This window comes from Acanthopagrus latus, chromosome 6 (genome assembly GCF_904848185.1).
Source record: "Acanthopagrus latus isolate v.2019 chromosome 6, fAcaLat1.1, whole genome shotgun sequence".
Lineage (NCBI taxonomy): Eukaryota > Metazoa > Chordata > Actinopteri > Spariformes > Sparidae > Acanthopagrus > Acanthopagrus latus.
This window is the reverse complement of record NC_051044.1, coordinates 5137200-5160942: the sequence shown is the minus strand read 5'-3', so window position 1 is coordinate 5160942 and position 23743 is coordinate 5137200. Positions and strand designations below refer to the sequence as shown.

Below are 23743 nucleotides of genomic sequence, written 5' to 3'. Positions count from 1 at the left end.
TTACTGTACAAGAACACAACTTAATTCACTGATTCACTGATCTGGTTTTCCCTCTCCTGCTCTACAGTAAGAAACCTTGGACAGATAACTTTACTTGTTACTAAAGTTTATACAGGGAAACACGTAACTATGCTAAAACAACTAGCATTCTATCAATCGTTTCATGGGAACTTAAAAAAATCATGATATATCAACATTATGTCCAAGTAGCTAACATGATTTAAGAATCTGTGCAGTTTTTCACAATCACAATCGTATAAAACACGCAAACCCATTCATCAAAATGGAAGCTGTTTGTTTAATGACAAAAATAACCACCATGGTTGAAGTCATGTCAGCTGTTACTGTCAGTGCAGAAACAGAAAATAAGTCAAACAATAATTTTTTAAAAATATACAATCAAGGACCTCGCCAAACCTGAAATGTTGAATGAAAAATTCCCTCTGACGTTATTCTCACAGCAGCCTTCTTGATAATTTGGTCAGAAACTACTCTGAATAAAAGAACACATGGTTTTATTTTAACAGCTATTCTAACAGGTAGCTGTAAAGCTAACCAGCTGCTCTCTACAGCACAAGACTTAGCTAATGTTAACCCAGTGTGAGCTAACACTAGCTACTAGAACCTATATTCTTCTTGATTCTTGTAGTCAATTTGATTTAGTGTGTTTTTCCACTTAAAACTGTGACATGAAGATGCTGTTAAGTGCAGAGTTAGCTCGTCTTCTAGACAGAAAAAAAATCCCAAATATTCAGAATGGCTGCTGTGTGAATTTATTATAATACTTGAAAAGCAAAACAATGTCATGAAAGACAATCAGCAGTGATAATATAATCCAAAAAGCTTCAAGTTACAATAAGTTTAACATAAGAATGTGATAACAATTTTTGAATGTGCTTACAAAAACCCCAATAGGCCATCATGTGAAACAATACAGAGCAATTTATAGCCACTGTTTTCTCTGTAACACCTCTTCTGGCTCCTTTTAGTAAAACTGTAGTCCTTCAGGCCGTCAGAGTGGTTTAGTGTAGTGGTTAATATGGCTTCAACAAACATAGTGAGATTGTCAATGGAGCAAAATAATGTGTAGCTATGCAACATAATGGCTATAATGAGCTTTTATTAGCTTACGCTGACATTTTGAATTTGTAGTGTCTTGTTCTTTTTTTTTCTTCCCAATAGCACTCAATTTACATGTCGGACAAATATTTTGTCTCTTTGACAGGATAACACCTTTAAAGTACTGTTAGCGTTACATGTTGAAGATAGCAACATGCTAAGTTAGCTTGACAGCTACGAAGGTTCTTCTGTCCGCATCAGCTGGCTGTGACTCGCTGACATCACTGGGTAGCCGCCAAAGCTAACAAACTAGCAAGTGTCAGTACTCAAAGGAAACAACAAGCTAACAAGATATAGAGAGCTGACGACACAACCCTGCTGGTTGATCACCACGGGACCTTATTTAAAAAAAAAATATGTGTGGCAGTTAATGACATTAGTGGCGTCGTCTGTTGAATAGCCACCAAAACCCGTAAATTAATCCTGAAAGAGTTGACCCTGTATATTAGCAGCTCACAAAACTTTTAGCAGTGTTTTTCTGGCAAAATATTTACTTGCTAAAATCAGCAACTGACAAATGTTGACAATGTAAATGAGAAATTTTCACATGTTGGCTGTTGGCAAACTAACAACAAATTCAAAATGTCAGGGTGTCTCTACAACATCGTTATTCGTTAAAAAAAAAAAAAAAAAGGTAGATTATCATTATATTGAACAGTTCTTTTTTTTATATCTCTGTATTTTAGTAAGACATCTGTTTTAATACCAAAATAATTATTGTACATCCTCGTATCTGGGCCAGTATTTCACTTTACACCATTATGTACAAAACTCTTCATTCTCTACAGAGTGAAATACAAGTATAGCCCTCCTTAAAAAATTCTACGTTGTTAAAATACGTTTTGTTTTTTGTTTTTTACAAATATAAAACTTACATGGTTGCCCAACAACCAGATGTCACAGGTTTTTCCAACGAACACATATTTTCGTTATTTTTCTTTACAATTCTGCTCGACAAAAAAAAAAAAAAGAAGCAAATTTCAAAGCATTTATATGACGTGTTACAAGATGGCTTAAAGGAAAATGACTCAAAAGTAACACAAAAAAACACAATCCATATGTCTGACAATAGGTCCATTTAACATTTCAAATATATTTTGAAAAAACTACAAAAACCAGAACGACAAATATTCTTCTAATAAGCCAATATTCATTTATACTCTGAAGATACAAATTACTATAATAAATTAAACGACCTGTTTAGTTGTTATTGCTGTCAGTGTACAGTATATAATTGTGTTAATTTTTACAATGTTAGGTGTCCAGGAATGTTTATATGTTCACATAATTGAGACCTAAAAAACTTTAAAATTAATGATTTTAATTTTAAGGACCATGTTGATGGTTTGCACATTTTGGCCCTTTAACTCCAAAATGCAGCCAGCTGCTAGATTACTTTTTTAAGATAATGACATTACTTTTTTCTTAACATCCACATTTGACATGGAATGGTCAAATGGTTTATAGAGGAGAACAAAAATATATACATATTTTATATTGCAAGTGAAGTGGATTAATTAACAAAATTTGTAGTCAATGGGCTAAAACATGCAGCAAAATGATGCTCATGGACTCAGCAGTGCCGATCATCCCTTTTTTAGAATGGAGCTCGTGGTATTTCTCTAATTATAGACAACTTTTTGTTGGATTTAGTTTTTATGCATCCGAGAAACCGACTAAAAACAAATTTCAGTTTTATTTATTGTCTGAAGGCAGCACAGAGGATCCTGAGCAGGATGGTCATCAAGAGTTCAGCTTTCGTCAGAAGTGGTGCTTCAGCGGAAAGAATTTAGTTTAGTGTAAGAACAAACATTAAGCTGGGAGCTGCAGTGAAAATCTTCACAGGAAAATTCATTTGTTCAGATGAATCCATTGTCTTTGGTTCTGCTCTCATTTTGTTCTGCTCTCATTCCAGTAAGGCACCAGCAAACCAAAAAGCTGCTCCTGTTAAATACCAGTTAAAACAATGCTAGCTGTAGTGTTGGGTGATGCAAACAGGCCAGCAGAGTTTACTAAACACTGTCAGACCGTGCAGCCACCAGTCATCTGAAGGAGCTCTCCTAAAAGCACCCTGGTTACAACATGTCTGGTTGTTAGTTATTAGACATTACTGCAGGAATTTTCTCTGTCAAAGTTTGTGGAGATCAACTGATGTGAGAACTGGAAATTACCATTACCAAGCTATCACGCAACTGTGGAAGTACATTTTTACCAACAGAAAAAAGAAAAAAAGAAAATAGTTTGTAATGACAGAAATGGTAAGTCAGAATTATCATTGTCAATTATAAATGAATAAATAACGTTGACAAGCCAAATTCAAATTATGATATAGTCGAGAAAACAGAATTAATCAGAATTATGACTAATTTGAATTATGAATTGACATAATTAGATCAATAGTTTCTTTACAAAGTCAAGTTCTGGAATACTAACTACAGATTATCATTATCAAAGTTATGAAATGGTGTCCAATACTTTCAGCTTACCAAGAACATTTTCTCATTTTAAATTAATTCTCAACTTTCTTTTTACTGGCGCAAACGGGCTTCCGTACCAAACTCAATATTTGAAGTGGCAGAGCCTTGCTTTTGTTGGACATTTTGGATTTCTATAACATGTAATCATTTACCTGCTGTCTGGAACACAATGTACACGTCTCTTCATATGTGAAGCATGAAAAATATTGTAATGTCACTTAACTTTTTCACATGATTCTATAATATGTGATTTATCTCAGATTGATCTACTTGTGGTAATGGGGGGGATCTGAAAATGTTAAGGCCTGAATAAACTTGTCGTAAACTGTAATGAGAATTAAGGAACAGGATAATAATAATAACATATAAAACACTGTTAGTACAGCAACCATAGGCCATTCCTCACGTATATTTGTTTACATTCAGAGCAACAGATACCAGCACATGAGACTTTTATATCATCGTCATCGAGAGACAGAAACATCCTCTGTGAGATTACAAACTCTCAAAATGTGTTACAACTTTTGACTTTGCTTCATTTTTGTCACACAACTCGTCCCAAGTAGAAACCAGCCTTGACTGTGTCAAACAGTAATGTCAGCTGAGTGTGAAAGAGCAGCTTGTGAGGAGGGAGTGCAGGTTCATCTGGTGTATGTAAGTCATGTTTTAGTACCAAGCTTCATACAGCTGGAGCCACTGGAGACGTTTGATTTCACAAAATCAGTGAGCTAAAAATATCCTGCTGAACAGCACAAAATAAATGAGAATCTTTAAAAGTAACTTAAAAAAAAATCTCAAATGAATTAAAACCATAAATAATCCAATTAGATGACTTTTGCAGTGTGGAAGTCAGATTTAATAAATGTATTTCTTGTGTCAAAAGTGAGGAAAGTCATATTGCGTTGAGCTCAAGTTTATCAAAGAGGTTTCCCTGTAAAAGCCCGTCTGTGCCAGGAAAAGAAAAGAAAAACAACAATGACATATTTAAAATTGACAATGAAATGAAAACATTCATGGTCACTCATTGTGAATGAATAAAAGCTATCAGACTTTATGTTCATAATTCATAATTAATACTTTAGCAATATCTCAATTTATTTACTCACTTACTTACTATCTCATAATTTTATCTTAAAAAAGACAAAAGAATGTCTTTCAGTTAGTGTCGAAACATTTTGAGTTAATATTTCATGGTTTTAAATTAGCATTTGTATTTTAGAACATGATGAAAATCAAAGGAGCACTATGTCATTTTAGGGAAGAAGAAATATCAACATCAGAAAGTTGTTAATTATTAATATTAAGAAGGTAATAATCAGTTATACTTTTTGATCCATTTCCATATGAGCAGGTCGTTGCCGGGGGGAATAAGGTCCCCAGAACACCTGCTGATCCTACAAAGTGGCTACTTCTCTTAAAATGTCATCCTCAAAACTACATAGTGCACCTTTAACTGTTCATTTGCTTCCGTTTTCTTTCTTGATAGAAACAGGCCCCCACAGTTTCACAGTCCAGCACGCGAAAGACTTTCCTCAACCTTTTGAAGAGCTCAGAATCAGTCAGTTAAAATAAAAAAAAACAGTGATTCAGAGTTAATTCAGTCTTCAGAAAAATACAAATGTGACACTCCACACCAAGATTTTCTGAACATTCCAGGACAGTTTTAGATATTTCCTCAGACTGTGATGACGATGATGATCATGTGACGTGGTTACAGGGCTGTGATTGGCTCCCACAGCACCCAAGACAAGAGCCGATTACTGCATCGGCAGTTATTACAGCATCGCTGGTGCTTAATGCTCTGTGTGTTAACACTGTAGTAAAATGTTATTATAAAGCACTGCTTGGCTCTGCTCGGTTCAGTTTGTTTGCATAAGTGTGTGTGTGTGTGTGTGAGTGTGTGTGTGTGTGTGTGTGTGTGTGAAGGGCACACTGGTCCGGTTAGCGATGAAGTGCACTTCTTTTAAAAACATTTCTTAAAAATGGATGAAAAACTCTGAAAGTCAGTTCCACTGGACTGCAGCAGTCCATCGTCAAGTTAAAAAAAGTAATAAAAAAAAAAAAACACGTCAAGAGGTAAAAATGCTGAGGGTCAGCTGGGCTCATCTTCATGCTCTTACCTCAAAGCTGATGATAAATCCTTTTGCAAACAGGCCGCCACAGACTCAGACCAACCTCTTCAAGCTGCACACTGAAGACTGAAGCTGTGATGAATCAGAAATACATCAAGCGCTCCATTCTTCACATAATGTCTCCCTGTGAGGTTTAAATGCTGTTCCACCTTCTGAAAATCCTTCAGGAGTTCACGCCGGGCAGCTCCGGCCTGCTCCAGCTGGTTGTTTGTATGCCACATCATAACTGACGGACAGATTCAATCTAAAAATCCACTGAGCTGCCACAGCAGCTGACTGGGGAGAAAAGATAACATAACTGAAGTTGGATGTGAATTTAGGGAAACAAAAATGCACCGTGTGCTTTCCACGTTAGACAAGACGAGGTCCTCAAACTGTGATCCAGTCTAAAAAACAGGGGTCCATCCACATGGGAGCCACCGACCCCCCCCAAACTTTAAACCAAGCTCAAACGTGGGTTAGAGTTGCAGACCGAGGGGTTAAAGGTCAGGGTGTGGAGGGCTTGTGGAGGATGCCCTGCAGGTCCTCTGGTAAGGCCAGGATGACGGCCTCGATGTGGGCTCTCAGTTTGGCCACAGTCCCCGGACGCACCGGGAGCTGCTCCCTCTCCGCCTGAGTCTGCAGCAGAGAGCACCAGAGTGTAACTATCAGTGTTATAATCATCACACACATTTTATGCAGCGACTAGTAGATTTAGGATAATTCTGGTTTATTACAACTTTGGTCTAATTTCTATAATTCTGATGATCATTTCTCTCAGTAATAGCAACAACTGTGATAAATCAGAACTATTCTTTAATAGCAGTGGCATTGACACCAGTAGTATTAGCTGCAGTGAAGTGGTACCAGTACTCAGGTAGTGAATTCTCGTACCATTGGTAGAAGTGACGCAGAGTTAATGAGCCTCAGATGAGTTTGTACTGACCAGTTTATCTTTCAGCTTCAGAACCAGGTCGACTGTCTCCACCTCAGAGTGCATCTGAACTCTCTGCTGCAGATCCTAAAAACAAACAGACACAAACAGATACTAATGAGGATGAGTGATATCCAGGTGTGCATGACTTGGATTCTTTCAGCTGAAATCGACAAGAACTGTGGATAAAAAAGGAATAAATAAAAATCATAACTGGAATTTAGGACACACCTATGATGTAGTGAAGAATGATGGATTATTTAATAATCAACAGCTCTAACCAGATTACCGGTAGTTGGTTCTTTCTCTGAAATTTTCAAATATGGCGCAAATAAATGATCAGTCAGACACATGTAACCCTAACTTTATTTATATAGGACCTTTAAAAAGTTTACAAAGTGCTTTGACAAACAATTCAAAGCAGGAAACTCAGGAAGTTACAAGTTGTCACACTTGTTCCCTTTTCCCATCCCGCCTCACCTCCTCACACAGCGCCTCAAGGTGCAGAGCCTCCAGTTTCTGGGTCATCTCTCTCCTCCTGTTGCGGAACCAACCGTCAAAGTTGGGAGACTTGAGGAAATTCCTTCAGACACAAAGCAAAATCACAAATGATGCTTATGAAAAAAACAGGCCTGGTTTTCTCTCTACTTACTTCCTCACTTTTTCCATCAAGATTATATGAAAATATAAATACATCAACTTTAAAGCTGTGTGTGTGTGTGTGTGTGTGTGTGTGTGTGTGTACCGGTAGAGTCCTATCCAGTCTCCTTTCAGTCTGGATGTGAGCTGAGGTCCAGCCTTCTCCAGCGTCTTCATGAAGTCCTGCTGGATGAACGGTCGCAGCTGAGGAGGACTCTTCCAGGGACTGATGGACTTCTGCAGAGGCATCAGACTGGCCACGTACCGCTCCTGTTAACACACAAACACACACTCAGTGACATATTATTTCAGGTCAATCCACTGACTGAATACAGGAAACACTTGATTTAGAGCTGTGTTTCTCAGCATGGGGTTGATATCATAAATAATAAAGGAGTATTTTGTCTCCAGTCCCCATGACGACATTATAAAAACATCATCGGCCCTGCTCCTATCATAGATGATTAAAAAGGTGACACTGGGACACACAAGCAGCACCGTATCATCATGAGAACATCCTGAGAAACAAACAGATATAATAATTAAAAATGAATCATTGTTCGCTACCAGAGGAATGATGAAGCTTTGTGTCAATTCTAGGAAGTAGCGCCGAAGAATTGCATTCTGGGCCGGCGAGGGTCTCTTTTGTTGGACGCCCTGAAAAACAACCAAACAAAAAATTAAAAAAGGACTGAAGTGTGTGGCTGCAGTCATTCAATAAAAGAAGTAAAGCGATGTGCAGGACATGGAGGGCTCACCTTCTGAAGCTGTTTGATGATTTCTTCATCTTTGTTCAGGTACGGCTTGTATGCAGTGTACACACCTGCAACACACACACACAGATGAAAAAAAAACACAAGCTGGCAGTGACTGAACAGCTCCATCTGGTGGAGAATCTGCTCACTCATAAATGTGAAATGAGTTTGTGAGTGAGCTGCAGTTTTGTGAGGCGCTTCACATGACAAAATAATTAACAGTATGAAGTATTTACCAGGTTTAGAGTCCAGAGTTTTGAGGTTTTTCAGTTTTTTGACTTTCATCTGCTTGGCCATCTCTCCTGAGAGGAACAGACAGATGGAAAAGGGCAAACATTAGATTAGACAGTTCAGGAATGTATTGTATTTCTCTGTGCAGCACAGAGTTGTAGATTGTAATGCAGTTGGGAGTACCCACAATATGATTTTATACTGTAGCAATAAGATTTCGCTTGACTGGAGCTGAGGCTCTGAGAAAAACAGTGTGAGTTACAGTTTCTGCACACAGTGTAAATCTTCTTCCGAACATGAAGCTGTTTTTGTCGTTCACTGCTTTAACATTTGTCTTTTATAAACCAAAGACAAGCATCACAATTTAAAACTTCTTGACCCGTAACATGATCATCTACCTGCTTGCTTCATGTCTCCGATGCGGATGATGTGCGGCCAGTGCTGCAGGGTTTTAGCAAAGAAGGGATTGGTCACTCCCAGAATGACTGAGGGCCTGTAGAAAGAAACGAGAACAGAGAGACGGATCACAGCTGACGCTACTGTTATTTACTTTGGCAAATACTACCAAAGTAGCACCCTGAGCTACTTCCTATGACTGCATGGAGCATCCAGTGTGTGTTACAGGCAAGTCACGGCTACATCACCTTGAACCTCTCAGGATCAGACTTATAGGAAGTTTTTCTTCTGACAAAAGTTCTTTAGTTAAAACTCCAGGACCAGTATGAATCATACAGGCCTCTGAGACCCAGCCCGTCCCTAAACACATCTGAGGTGCTGCTTGTTAAGCAGCCAAGAGAATGACTACTGATCACGACTGTGGTTCATGGGTCATTGTTACTCACGGAGCCTGCGTCCTGGTGGTGTACTCCTTAAACTCGCTGTCGTGGATTGTGAAGTACGGTCTGAAGTCACTGCAGTAACGCAGAGGAGAGATACAGCTGGAGAGAGGGAGACAAAGACGGGGAGACATTAATATTTGAATAACTGCTTTAAGGCTTTATGAACAGAGAGCTTCAGTTTTACTAAATACAGTCAACACTGAAAGAAAAAAGAAAAATGAAGATGGAAACATAGGACATGACAGTCTGGATCCAGGTACACTATATTACCAAAAGTATTCGCTCACCCATTCAAATGATCAGAATCAGGTGTTCTAATCACTTGGCCTGGCCCCAGGTGTATAAATTCAAGCACTCAGGCATGCAGACTGTGAAACAAGACATTTGTGAAAGAATGGGCCGCTCTCAGGAGCTCAGTGAATTCCAGCGTGGAACTGTCATAGGATGCCACTTGTGCAACAAATCCAGTCGTGAAATTTCCTCGCTCCTAAATATTCCACAGTCAACTGTCAGCTCTATTATAACAAAATGGAAGCGTTTGGGAACAACAGCAACTCAGCCACGAAGTGGTAGGCCACGTAAAGTGACGGAGAGGGGTCAGCGGATGCTGAAGCGCATAGTGCAAAGAGGTCGCCGACTTTCTGCACAGTCAATTGCTAGAGAGCTACAAACTTCATGTGACCTTCAGATTAGCCCAAGTACAGTACGCAGAGAGCTTCATGGAATGGGTTTCCATGGCCGAGCAGCTGCAGCCAAGCCACACATCACCAAGTGCAATGCAAGGCGTCGGATGCAATAGTGTAAAGCACGCCGTCACTGGCCTCTAGAGCAGTGGAGACGCGTTCTCTGGAGTGATGAATCACGCTTTTCCATCTGGCAATCTGATGGACGAGTCTGGGTTTGGAGGTTGCCAGGAGAACGGTACATTTCAGATTGCATTGTGCCAACTGTGAAATTTGGTGGAGGAGGAATTATGGTATGGGGTTGTTTTTCAGGAGCTGGGCTTGGCCCCTTAGTTCCAGTGAAAGGAACATTGAATGCTTCAGGATACCAAAACATTTTGGACAATTCCATGCTCCCAACCTTGTGGGAACAGTTTGGAGCGGGCCCCTTCCTCTTCCAACATGACTGTGCACCAGTGCACAAAGCAAGGTCCATAAAGACGTGGATGACAGAGTCTGGTGTGGATGAACTTGACTGGCCTGCACAGAGTCCTGACCTGAACCCGATAGAACACCTTTGGGATGAATTAGAGCGGAGACTGAGAGCCAGGCCTTCTCGACCAACATCAGTGTGTGACCTCACCAATGCGCTTTTGGAAGAATGGTCAAAAATTCCTATAAACACTCTCCTCAACCTTGTGGACAGTCTTCCCAGAAGAGTTGAAGCTGTAATAGCTGCAAAAGGTGGACCGACATCATATTGAATTCTATGAGTTAGGAATGGGATGGCACTTCAGTTCATAGAATGAGTAAAGGCAGGTGAGCGAATACTTTTGGTAATATAGTGTAACTTCCTACCAAACTGTTCACCAAGAAAGCCCAAAACAAAAAAAAAATTCACATTTGTATACACATTGAATTTGATTTGAACCTCAATTTTGCTGTAATACGTCAAGCTGCTGGCTTAATGGCCTGCCCCGAACCCTCTATCGCTCACCTGACCAGTGCCAGCACAGTATCTGACGACTCTGCGGGCGACGGCGCCATGACAACGAGTGCCTCCCCTAGCAACACCAACTCCCACAGCATCTGGATGTGGAAGAAAACTGGGTAGAAACACCTGGGGACAGAGAGAGAGATAGAATTCAAGGTTCAGAGAAAATATAGGACTGTTTCCTTTCCTCCCAAAACACAACATGCACTTGCTACAGTTCCAAGTCCTCAGAAAGCGTCGACATTACCAGACACAAATCACTTCTGATAGTCTACAACTCTATGTTTGGCTGAAATCAAAAGAATTAAAGATTTGTAGGACTAAATTAAAACCCACATTTGATCTGGAGATTTTTGGTGTTGTTAGAAACTCCAGGTTTATTTGCCTGGTAAACTGGTTCAGTAAACTTTTGACAGTACCTCCTATGTTATTAATACATGCCTGCAGAAAGACTTCCTCCTCCTGGGTGTTTGTAATAACCCTTAATGCAAGAAGCAGTTTCTTCATTTCTATTGACTGGATTTGTCTGGAAATTGTTCTGTGCAGCAGGCTGCCAAAATAAAAACCCTTAAAAGCTTTCTTTCCTGCCTCAGTTTGTATTTTGGGAACAACAAATAGAAAAATGCCAATAGAAAGACTTAGTTTCCTTAATCGACATTACACATTTTGAAAGAAGCTGGTGGTGTTTTTTTATTTCCAAATACTCCTGATGAGGTCAAACATCTCTGTTAGTTTGGTTTATTCTGCTGTTTTTCCATTTGTCACATCCAGTTTTAATGTTTTCTTTCTGCCCTGTTTCTACTTGAAGAGTCCTTTCAGTTCTGCCTGAGAGCAGAATAAACAAAGCAGCCTTAATGTGAGCAGGAGGTGGTTCATGTCCTTTCTTGACCTGAATGCAGAATATGCAAATTAACACAGCAGGGTGACAATGCTGCGACAAAAACAGTAAAACCGACCTTTTAATAGTGACCATGATTATTCATGCAGGTCACACTGACCCTGTGGATGAGTTCTGTGAATAAGGACACCAAGTCTACATGCGAGTAATTCCACAAAAACTGTTTCTGGCAGGTAATCTTTTGGAGAAAAGATGATTTCCTCACCGAACATCAGCACATAAAAGAATGAATAAATAATGCAGTACCACCACTGAACAGCAGGTGGTGACACAGTGACACTGTGACCTGCAGGTCTCACCTGAAGAGATCGACTTCATGGATGGTTGGGAGCACGATGGACACCTGACTGTCACTCTGAAAAAACAGACACATGTTCAGTTTCTGTTCACACGCGTCATGTAAAGATTAATACACAATGACAAATGCTGAAGAAGAACTTCTTCACATGCGTGTAAGTGTGACTGTGTGTGTGATCACCTGCCCGGACTGGACCAGCTGTGAGGTTCCTGGTTTGTCGTAACAGGTTGGGATGCGAACCTGCAGCAGCACAGAAACACTCATCAGAAACAATTAAACACCAATTACTAATCAGAATATTAACACTAAACTGCTTCAGCTCACTTTAATCAAAGATCGGATAATAGTGTAAATGTTGGTTAGTTTTGTCCACATGATTGTTTACACAAGGACAGAACAGGAGTCATGAGTCACTCGGTCGTGGCATCATATCACTTGTTTATGCTTCAAAATATGATAAAAATGTTGCTGTCACAGTACAGTGTACCATAATGAGGGTGGCTTTGGTTGTGGTTGTGTTCCAAGCCATGCTTTTCTTCAGTAGAACAGGACCTTAGTCCAGGGATCACAGTTCACCAGTGGTCCCACTGATAACGACACATGCAGAACTAAAGCCCTCGAAAAAAATCTGCAAAACCCTGGAGGTTGTAAAGTCATGTTGTTGATTTTATGTGCAAGCTGCTTTTTGTCTCATGACTGTGCTCAATCCACAGAGGTACAGGACTTATACATATATATTCTGGAGTGAAAATGTTAGAAAAGTCTAGTAACTGTAACTGACTGCCTGCACTTCAGAAGAGTTTCAAGAAACTCAACAGGATTTCTCCTGAGGTTCATTCTGACTTGTCAAACTGTGTAACTAATTACATTAACATTACCTGCAGGGCCCTGCTGAGTTCATGAGCCACCGTTAATGTTATCAGTTGCACCTGTGCTTAACCTGCTGTGACATGTCGCAATGACACGTCTACTTGTCTCCACTCGCTGAGTTTGTTTGTGTGCATTTGTGTGTTTGTGTACCTTGATGACCACGCCCATGATGGGCAGCGTGAGGATTCGTCCAGGATGGGGCGCCGGCCAGCGGTCTATATCATTACAAGCTGTCAATCAACAACAACAGTGATCTGAATCAGAACTCACTTCAAACAGACCGAAGCTCTCCCCATGAGGCTGCACACAGCTGACAGTCTAATACAACTGCCCTCACACTTCCATGAAGTCAGGAATTTATATTTCAGTGGGACAACAATCATTCAGGCTTAACTGAGAGTGTTTCAGTGAGATGTTGGGGGAGAGATCATTCATCTTATCTTAACTGGAATTACAAAGTAGTTCACAAAAGACAAGAGATGAATGAATCCCTCCACATCAACAGTTTGACCTGAGGCTCCTTTGTCTTAAAAGACTTTTCTGCAGACCTAGAAACCCAACACAGTACTCAGAGTCTGTCTTTATGAGTGTGTGTATTACAACATTTTTATCTTTAATATTCTGGTGGTTACATACAGACAGGTAGAGACAGACAGACAGACAGACAGACACAGGTAATCAGACGTACCAGCCTCCAGACAGGGCTCCTGTTTCTCAAAGTATTCTGGAGCCATGATTTTCAACAGGGAGTGGAAGAAGGTCACATAGGGCAGCTTACTGATCAGGACCAGAGACTGAAAGAGAAGAACGAGAATATACTAAATATGACATCAGTGTTTTAACAGAAATCATCAAATAATGTCGTCAATTAAGTGGACAAAGTTCTCTACATATCGCTGTACAATTTTGAATAATGGCGACTCAAAGATAAACAGATTGATTTATGGATCTCGTCTTATTCCACATAGTTGTTGTTGTGTTGGGGGGTGAGCTGCAGGATGACACTGACCTTCTGGAAGTATCCTCTCTTCAGGGATTTGTCTCGCACCTGACGAAAGTATACGTAACCGTAGTAATGGCCCTGTTCTCTCTGCAAGACACACACACAGAATCAGAGTAGATTTTTTTCATCATTCAACCAGACTCAGATGTGTATATTTGCTGTGTATCTATGTGTGTTGTGTGTGCGTGAGTCACAACCTTCAGACAGGGCGGTGCGTCCCTGTCGGTGGTTTCCAGGAAGCAGCCCAGCGATGACTTCCTGTTCGAACCCTGGCGGAAGCGGAAACAGAACTGGGTGTCGCCAAGGCAACCTGGGAACACGGCAGAGTGACGGTGTGGTTATCATTGGAAGACAGTGCCTTTTTGCCTGTGACATCAATTAAATACATTTTTAAGGTCTTTATATTTTTATTTTATTCTATTCTGGCCAGACATGACAGGTGAAACACGACTGCCACATTTATCTTTGCTTTAGTCTGATCAACATTAATCCCAAAATCCCCCAAATTCTTTGCAACAAACCAAAGGTGCTTGGGTTCAAGTCAAACACACAGCTTTAATTATGAGATCTGTTTTCTAAAAATGGCCAACTGCCTCCTCATCAGCGAACATAAACGAAAATGACCTTCAACCTCAATTCTCTGAAATCTTTGGGTTAAGTATGAAGCAAAAAATAGAAGTGTACACGAACAGCCGAACCAAAAAGGGGCAGGTACTTATTCAAAAGTGAGCAAAACATGAAACATAATGACAGTTCAGACTCCGTCTGACAAACAGCAGTTTTGCTCAAAACGTCACTTCTATTGGTGCATTACATTTTTAGGATCTTGGAGTGTACAAGCTGTTTTTTCCCACCAAAATAAAGGGCCTGTAACTTCTGCAAGCCCTCATACACAACAGCAAAAACTGAACTTCACTACTGGCTAAATTCAAGTGTAGCTGTTGTTGTGCTCATATCAGGTGAATTTCAAAAAAGTGAAAGTTATGGAAAACTGTTGTGAGAGTTGATATTTTGCTTTACTTGGAGGTACGATCAATGTGCAGCAGTTGGCTCTTCAGTGTCCTCCTGATTTTTAAACAAACAGGAAAAGGAAGCCAAAAAAAAAAAAAGAGGAAAAAAGGAAGTGCACGATGAAGCACCGACCGGCCTTTAACCCCCACATGACCTCTGCACATTCTCCAGCAGACACGCCAGAAGAGTTTAAGATATTTCAGATAAAATAAACACACACACACACACACACACACACACACACACACACACACACACACACACTTCCCACAACTCTGCCAAGACTCCATGACATCATCCAGTCAGGTTGCGTTCAAATCTACCGAGCACGAAACAGCCCATCAGCAGCTGAAGTCTCAGTCTGAATCAACCTAACAGGCTTCAGATTCTCTTCGTTTTATTCATGTTTTGACCTTAATTGGAGCGTGTGGATGCTGTGATCAGCATTTTCTGTGTCTGAAGTCTGAGGACCCTGTTAGCAAAATTGAAAACGAAGAAGAAATCAGTACGAGAAACGTCAGCTGGTTGGAGGAACAGCTGCTTTATTTCCTGGAATAACAAGATAATTGATTTGTTAATAATTATTATTTTTAGCTATTATCATGCAGTCATGATAATGATATACAGCTCTACTTTGTATGTGTCAGACACTAGGGTCATGTTATAATTCAGATCTTAATGTAGCTCATTTATTGCTTTGGTGGTTAAAGCTCAGTTGGCTTTAGGATGTTTCATGTCTGCTGGTTTGAGCTCCGTTTAATGATCTGATTAAAACTATAAAACTAGAGAGAATCTTTTGTTTTTTAATCTGATTCTGTAGCTATTTTGGTCCCATTCCTACAGCTGAGAATCAGCACTTCACTGCTGTATTTTAAATCCTGTGTGCTGGAGTTCAGACAACAGATGATGAGCTGCGTCTCCTTTGAAAAGGCACTTGAGATTTCTGATCTTTCGTAAAAATCAAGTAAATTAAAGGCAAATGATACCAGCTCTGATCATGATGTGAGACAGAGAGAGAGAGAGAGAGAGAGCTGCAGGTGTAGAGTGTAATGTCTCTCTCTCTGACACACACACCTACAGTGTATATATATCTACCAGCCCTGTAAGCATCCTCTCCTAATCCTGTTGTTCTCCTGAGGGCAGCAGGTACGTCAGCTCTGCTGACTCACAGTCAACACAACCACACACCTGCACACACACATAATTTCACAGCGGTGTGTGTTCAAATGTGCATGTAAAACAATCCCTGCCCCACTTTATCCTGACCCCATGTTACATTGATAAAAAGCAGTTTTTGACAATGTTAACTTTAATAAATGGTCCCAGGCTGTAGCTGCTGAGCCAAAAATTATAAGCTAAACAAAAATCAAAAGGCAACTAGTGAGGCCAAAGCTTCCAGGTTATATTTCAAAATCAAAATGACATTTTTAATATTGCAAATAAAGTTGCAGCAGTGCACCAATTTTGGGGTTATTTTACTGTGAAAATATCACTTTGTTACAACCCTAATCGCAAATTACTAAAAATCCAGCATTACAATATAATCTTGTTCACCAGTATGTTGTGTTGTTCACTGTGTTGTCCAAACAGTAAATTCAAAAAACATGTCATATTGTTGTTTGTTAAAAATTTCTCTTTTAAGCTGCCTTTGATTAAGACTATTTACCACAAACCCAAGACCACCAAGGGTTGAAGGCCACAAAAATCTGAAACCTCCTTTACAATATTTGGCTAAGAGGGCTGGAACTTCTATCCACCTCTCTTTTTTGATTCCTCATGCAATTACTGTGACTTTTTCGAATGTACAATAGATATCAACGATTCAACTGTGGCTGTTCTGAAGAGCTAACATACTTTTGCCTTCTGATGTGGTCGGATAACACGTCATAGGAACGAGTGGTTTTGTTGCATAGCCCCTCATTTAATCTGACTTGTCATCTTAAAATCAAGCTGAAGTCTTCACATTGGTCTCTGAGATGTCAGATGAAAGTTTAAAAGGCTGAAACGGAAAACTTACCTGAGTTGGAGTCAGGAAAGGAAAGGTAGCAGATGCTCGTTTTCTGAAATTAAAGAGATTTTGATTGTTTTTGTTATCGCGTCATCTCTTTAAATTCAAGTCTTTATATAAGAATCCCACCCAGCCAGTCTGACTCACCTCTTTCTCTGACAGTTTGGAATGATGAGGATAAATCACCTGAAAGACGAATGAACCGAGTTCACACACAGCAGAATTTACAAGACACAACATCAGCACAAGTGTTTCAGACTTTCTTTACCAACTCTCGACCAGTACTGACTGAAATTAGTCCATGCAGTGGACAAAGTATTGAAAAATGTTAAGTGGTAAGGGTTGTCTGATCATAATTGCCGTCTTGTAACTTATTCTTTAAATCAGATTTTGTCAGTTGTACTTGTAATTTATTTTGGAGCTGCAATGATAAGTGAACCAAGCCAATCAGAAAATTAATCAGTAACAACTTTAAAGAGTAAATGGTGTTTTGAAAACATCTGTAAACATCCCGGTAGCCTCTGAGAACATCTATCTGACAATCTTTCCTTGAGAAGGTATAGTATATTCTTCTGTCAGAAAATGAAAATGACAAACATTTCTAATAAAAAAAATTAAAGCATGATCTGCAGTCTTTGTGTTGCTCAGTTGATAAGAGAAAGAGAAAGTCTGGCAGGAGTCTGAGCCCACATTAGTGTGCATCAAAAAGGGGAACTGTGAAGTTTTGGAGAAGAAATGCAAACTCAGACAATATCAATGGCGTAATAAGACAAAGTCGGAGATATTAACCTTTTCCATAACTGAATAAACAAGAGCAAGATAAGCTCCTGAGAACACTGTTTTAAGCTAGAAAGGTGGCAGGGTCCGCCACATACAAACAAAGTAAAACTGTATGAAATAGTGTTGTTCGTTTAAGGTGAGTTTGTTTAGACAGTTTAAGAACAAAACAAAGAGAGTGTGTTTATTTAGCTTGTTTAGGCATGGAAAAAAAAAAAAAAACTAACTGACTAACATTTCTCCCCCAGAACTACAGAGTGCTGCTTTTATACATGCAGTGTTTATTCAAAGTGTCTTATCAGCTTATTGATTGTGTATCCCAAACTTAGGATCACAGGTGTTTGTTCTGTTAGCTGTGGGATCCAAACAAGGCCTGAACAATGTGAGTGTGATGGAGACTTTTAGCATCCATGAAAAGAAGAAGCTGAGCTGATGATGTTGGATCAGACTAACTGCAGGAGAGAGAGCACACACCAGTCACCTTGGCTAAGATAAACAATACCCAGTAACGAACTCGCTGTCCTACAGCAAAACTAAACATTGTGCTGTTTTTAGCGGCATGCGTGAGTAAACATGTCAGCACTGTTAGACCAAAGAACAGCTCAACAGAGGACCAAACACACAGCTTCACTGAGAGGTTTGTGTGCTCCATTCCAGGAAATAGTCAGAGCCTTCCATAACTGCTAACTTAGGCATTTTCAGCTGCACTGTGAGGGAGTTTCATGCCCCGGCTGTCCCCGGCGGATCCCTCTGGCTCACCTCCACCGCTTGTCCCAGCTCCAGGTCGAAGCCGACCACACAGATGCAGTGCAGCCAGGCGGAGAAGCGGTCCCAGGGCAACAGAAGAGCCTCCTCCGGCTCATCGTCGCCTCCAGGCCCGGGAGGCAGCGTTATCTCCTCGGCCGGAGAGATGCTACTAGCGTCCTGGTCGTCCAGATCCTCCGGCTCTTCGACCTGCTCCCCCAGCTCCTCCGGGCCTTGCAGAGCCATTGCGACGGCCCGACACGGACACTCAGGCGCTCCGGAAAATGTTTTTCTAATTAAAGTTTACCGGGATTTATAGTTAGTGTCCCTCGGGTCACAACAACAGGAGGCAGGCAGCGGTACAGAAAGTAGCCACTTAGCTAGCACAGCACAGGAGCAGGAGCGTGAGCACGACGCGGTGACGACACGTAGAGCGTCATCACGTAAGGCACGTCCCTGGCACCGAGTTGTATTCAAGTCAAGATAAAGTTCCGGAAACTACAGAGTACGAGACAATTTTCTCCAGGAAGTGAGAAAATGAAAGGTTGGGAATGATTAACCTGACAATACTGCTGTTTTAAAACATGACAGTAAATGTACCCTGTTACACGGTAAAAATATAGAGATATTAAGTCCAACTGTTGACTTTCGAAGTAATGATGATGAGACAAGGCAAGCATTCATGAGTGAAATTCTGACATTTGAGCTGACAAAAGTAAACATTTTGGATTGATCATGATAATCAAGATAAGTCAAAAATGTTGTCTTTTTAAGTAAAAACTGTGAAATATTAGATCAATATTTAGACTTTCATAATCTACTATCAAGTCAAATGTGCAAGATCCACATAGTAAGTTTCAGTAAATGCCCAATTCTGACTTGGTTCAGCTCAAACTCCATCCACTGAAGAAGACCAAGATATGCAGTTGAAAATGCTAACAAGTGGAAGTTTTGTTCATCTACACTAGATGAAAAATATAAAGTTTTTTTGATAAGAAACTTTTACTGACAAATGAGCTACACTTGTTAGGTTGGCTGTAATTTCCAAATGTGTATTTATAAGGGCAGCACAATTAATCACACTAAAATCACAATATGGCTAAAGTGCAACATCCAACCTTCACTGTAATGTTCTATCACACATTTAAAGTATATCATAAAGTACTGTAGTGTTGTATAAATGCTCTGATCTTTAAATCCTGTTAAAAACAAAAAAAGAACATCAAATGTCATATCATGATTTTTGACTTGAAGTTTTTAATTGAATATGAAAATCGTGATGCACAAAATTCCCACTGATCATGACTCTTATCGTAATCACAGTATGTCATAAGATATTACAATATGATTTTTCGACTGGAGCATGCAGCTCTCAGATTTACTGTAAAGCACTTTGGCGCCTATTCTAGCAGATCTGCATTCTGCCCCTTTGTACTGAATGTAACTCACATCATTGGATGAATTACTTCTTCAATTACAGCCTGAACAGTCTCAGGAACAAGGCAGTAAATCAGCTTTATCTAAATCCTTTAATAGTTCTATCACTGAACAAACAGATGGATGAAACAGTGTGGGGGTGCTGACAGAGGGAAGGGGTGCAGCCTCTGTTGACCCAAGCATGACACAAATCCACCTTATTAAAGGTAAGAAGATAGAAGAGGAAGACATTGTTTCCTTAAGATTAGGATGCAATTCAATCAGATTAATTTACAAAAATTACGCTAGCTATATGATTTTATTGTATTACTGTAAACTGATGCTGAATATATTACTAACCTGCTGCTGTATGTTATCTGTATGTTCTGTAAATGGTTTTGTTATTTCTGGTGTTTTTTAAACTTGATAACTTGATATTTAATTAATGTTTCAAATGACAAAATAAACTTGACAGATGCATACTGTACAAATATGATTCATGGATATGTTAAAACATCATTAAAAAGCATGACATTTAAATATATAAACAAGTGAATCATTGGGACATTCTACAATAAATATATTTACTTGAGGAAACAATCTCACATCAAGGTCCATATAGTAACTGTTCTGGAGCTTTATATCAAATCACATGATCTTCATCACCTGGAGCTGTGATGCTACTTATCAAAGGTCAATTTCTTTATGAACAGTCTAATGACTTATTAGCATATTCATTTAAATATGGAATCAATTAGATAGTATAAATATGAAATGAAATGCAACATTCAATATAACACAACTGTCTGTTTGAATCATTTGAACTTATAAAATTATAAAATGATTTATAAATAAATTATAAATTATAAAATATCCTTATTGCTGAGCTAATAATAGTAAAAAAGTACACTTAAAAGTAATGTTACAAACTGCTTTTTTCACATGAATGTGAATTATTTAATTAAATAAGAAGAGACAACATACAACAGAGCACAGTATTTATATAAGTGTGTTCTGAACTTTGACCTCAGAGAGATGAGCCTGTTACTGACACAGAGCTGCTGTATATCTGGACGATGTGATGTCAAACTGGGCTAAGAAGCTAAACACAGTAAGATGCTGTTAAATCTCAAATAATAGTCGGACTGTTAGCACAGTGACAGCTGGTCCCCTGCTCGCTCTGTGGGAGGGCTGGGCACGGCTGCAGGGGCAAGGACCAGGGTCTATACCATGACCATCACCAAGACCTGGACCTGGATTAGGCAAAAGAACAAGTCTTGTGATCACGACCCAAACAGAACCAGGCTGAGAAGCTCAGGTGTTATTAACAGACACCTCTAGTTGATCTTGAAAGTCTGTGTCAGTCGCTCAGTGCTTGTCTGGTCGTTAACTCTGGTATATTTGGAACAGAGTGATAATCAGTCTGATCCTGGGTGACCCTGTCTCAGCCCTCAGGCTTCTCAGACCTGCCAAGACCTCCAGCAGGCAGGACTGTAGGCTCATATATGTACAACCTCAGATGTTGTGTTGAATTTAGAGACTTGATGTCACTCAATATGAAACTACAGACAGAAAGACTGACAACAGGAGGAAACAACTGACTTAGTGCAAATGTATCAAAACCTGCTTAAAAGCACCTTCAAAGCTAAAGCAGTAACTTCCTGAAGTCTTGTCATCACTGTAAGGTTGCCAGGAAACCAGTGGAGACACAAAGTTGTTGTTCCCGGCCACAGAACCCTTTGTAGAACCGCAACAGTTTGCTTGAGCACTTTGATTTTAGTGTGACTTAAACAGCTGCAGAATGAATTCCCCAAATAAATATCGTATCATCACGATTATAGTCGTTTTTTTAAAAGTGAAAATGAAAATGTGGATGCTAAAATGATAACTCTTACTAATCGTTAATCATATCACAATTGTAATACATCAAAACAATCGCAAAAACTGACAATATCATGCAGACCCTAAATGAATCAAACACGATATAAATTGTTAATGTGTGAATTAGAGGTTCTGGTAGGCACATTTTGGTATCACTGGACATTGTCAGGCTGGTTCTTCCTGTCTCCAGTCTTTATGCTAAGCTATGCTAACTATCTGCCAGTTGTAACTTCCTGTAACAGATATGAACATCACATCGATCTTCTCTTCTAACTCTCACAAATTAAGTAAGAGGACCTAAATGTGCGTTTATTTTCTTAATTCCTGGAAAAGTAAATGCTCAACTTGATTTGAAAATTAATCTACATGTCCTATATATTAAAACTCAAGAAAAAAGGATCTGATCTGATCTGACAATGTGGGCCTTTGACATGTGTGAGTGTAAATACTAGGCCCACTATAAACAGTGTTCTTTATTTTTAAGACAATACTTAACTATTACGTGTGTATTTCACAGACAAATGCGCCTTAATTTGAGTGAGGAAAGCTCTAAACATTGAAGATAAGTCGAGTCTCAGCCAAGAAACAAATCCAACAATTCACTTAACAGTTTTCCCAGGGCTGGTGCCATAGCAACCATCTGAATCTCTGAGGCAAAAAACATTAATGTGAAGGTGAATTCTCCAAAATGCATCACTGAATTCTGAATTCTAAAACCGCATAGATAGCTGCATAATAACATGACAATTAATTCTGATTTGAATAATTAATAACCAGATTGTGTTTTTTTGTCATGTCTCCTGTTACGTGATGACTAAAGTGAACCAAAACGAGCTGCAGCGATGCACTGTGGTGTTTTATCCTCCAGTATTATCTGCTCTACTGTCTCATCCAGCATTGATTTGGTCTCAGCTGTCGGTTCACCAGAACACAGCAGGGACGTTTTTGAAGCCATAAGCAGAATTCGATCTCCTCCCACGCTGCCCCGCCCCACCCTGCATGCTGCTCCTGTCCATAAATCACCTGGATGAAATAATAATGAAACTGTAAAATATTGTCCTCTGCTGTTTTTATTAGAATAGTGTACAGTAAGTGATACTGGTAGGTTACAGTGGTGGTATTATGAACATGGTCGGCTGATAAATACCCGGAAACACAGTGACAGGTACTAAAAATAAACATTTAAAGGTTCACTTCTCAATGTCCTGTCCTGTGAAATCCAACTATAATCAGATCATAGAACTGTGGAACTCCAGTGTAAGTTGTTGATGTTGGTTTGTTTGTTTTCATTAATGTTTTAATTTTACTCTTTTGACTCCACGAGGGTATAGACTTGGAGAAACTAAATCAATACATATATATTTAAATAACTGTAAGATCAACTTTTGTTTATTTAAAATAACACAACAGTAATACACATTATACTACACTGTTGCTTTGACATATGGTTTTACTGACTTTATGTTTTTGCTGCTTGGAGAAAATATAAATTACAATGTTTTGTGTTGTTATGATAAAACAGCGGGCTTCTTTACCTTGTTAACATTTAGCAATACGGGCCCAAAATTGTTTTATTTTCAATTAATATAGTAGGAATACTGTATCAAATGTTTTCTCATTCAGGCAATGCTTAGCTATTAGTTACATCTTCAGCTTGATTATCTTAAAACCCCATTTTATCCAAAATGCTGTCCTTTATTGATTTACTGCCAGCCTGAAAAGGAAGATTATTAAGTATTAAACACAACTTTGAAAGCAAGCTAATTAAGCAACAGGAAGTGATGATCAAATACATATAGGTCATGAGGAAGAAGCTGATATAATGTTATGAAAGACAACAAAAAAAACATCTAACAACCTAATAAATCGTATAATTTTATAAGAAAATCTACATTATCACTCGTAACTTTAAATACATTTTCATAATTTTCAGTTTGTCTCTTTCCCCTGACATGACTAAGCTTCCATAGTGTCCGTTCAAAACCTCTAATTCACTTCCATCTATTTAAATCCACGTTTGAGGAGTGAACTGATTAAATGAGCTCAGCGGTGAGCGGAGTTGATGTGACTCGGGCC

At 39.3% G+C, this 23743-nt stretch overlaps 1 protein-coding gene across 1 annotated transcript; it reads right to left on the bottom strand.

Annotated features, from left to right (window-relative positions):
* Positions 1–278: 278 nt before the first annotated feature.
* Positions 279–18911, bottom strand: dennd6aa (DENN/MADD domain containing 6Aa). The gene is made up of 19 exons (XM_037101459.1): positions 18386–18911; positions 16997–17035; positions 16859–16901; positions 14028–14140; positions 13837–13917; positions 13516–13621; positions 12978–13057; positions 12138–12197; positions 11959–12014; positions 10765–10887; positions 9109–9204; positions 8665–8759; positions 8272–8337; positions 8039–8103; positions 7848–7937; positions 7387–7550; positions 7122–7224; positions 6654–6728; positions 279–6346 (listed from the first exon to the last, which is right to left on the bottom strand). Exons 1-19 carry the CDS (start codon positions 18614–18616, stop codon positions 6215–6217), a joined length of 1818 nt encoding a protein of 605 aa, XP_036957354.1. The 5' UTR covers positions 18617–18911; the 3' UTR covers positions 279–6214.
* Between the last annotated feature and the right edge of the window lie 4832 nt (positions 18912–23743).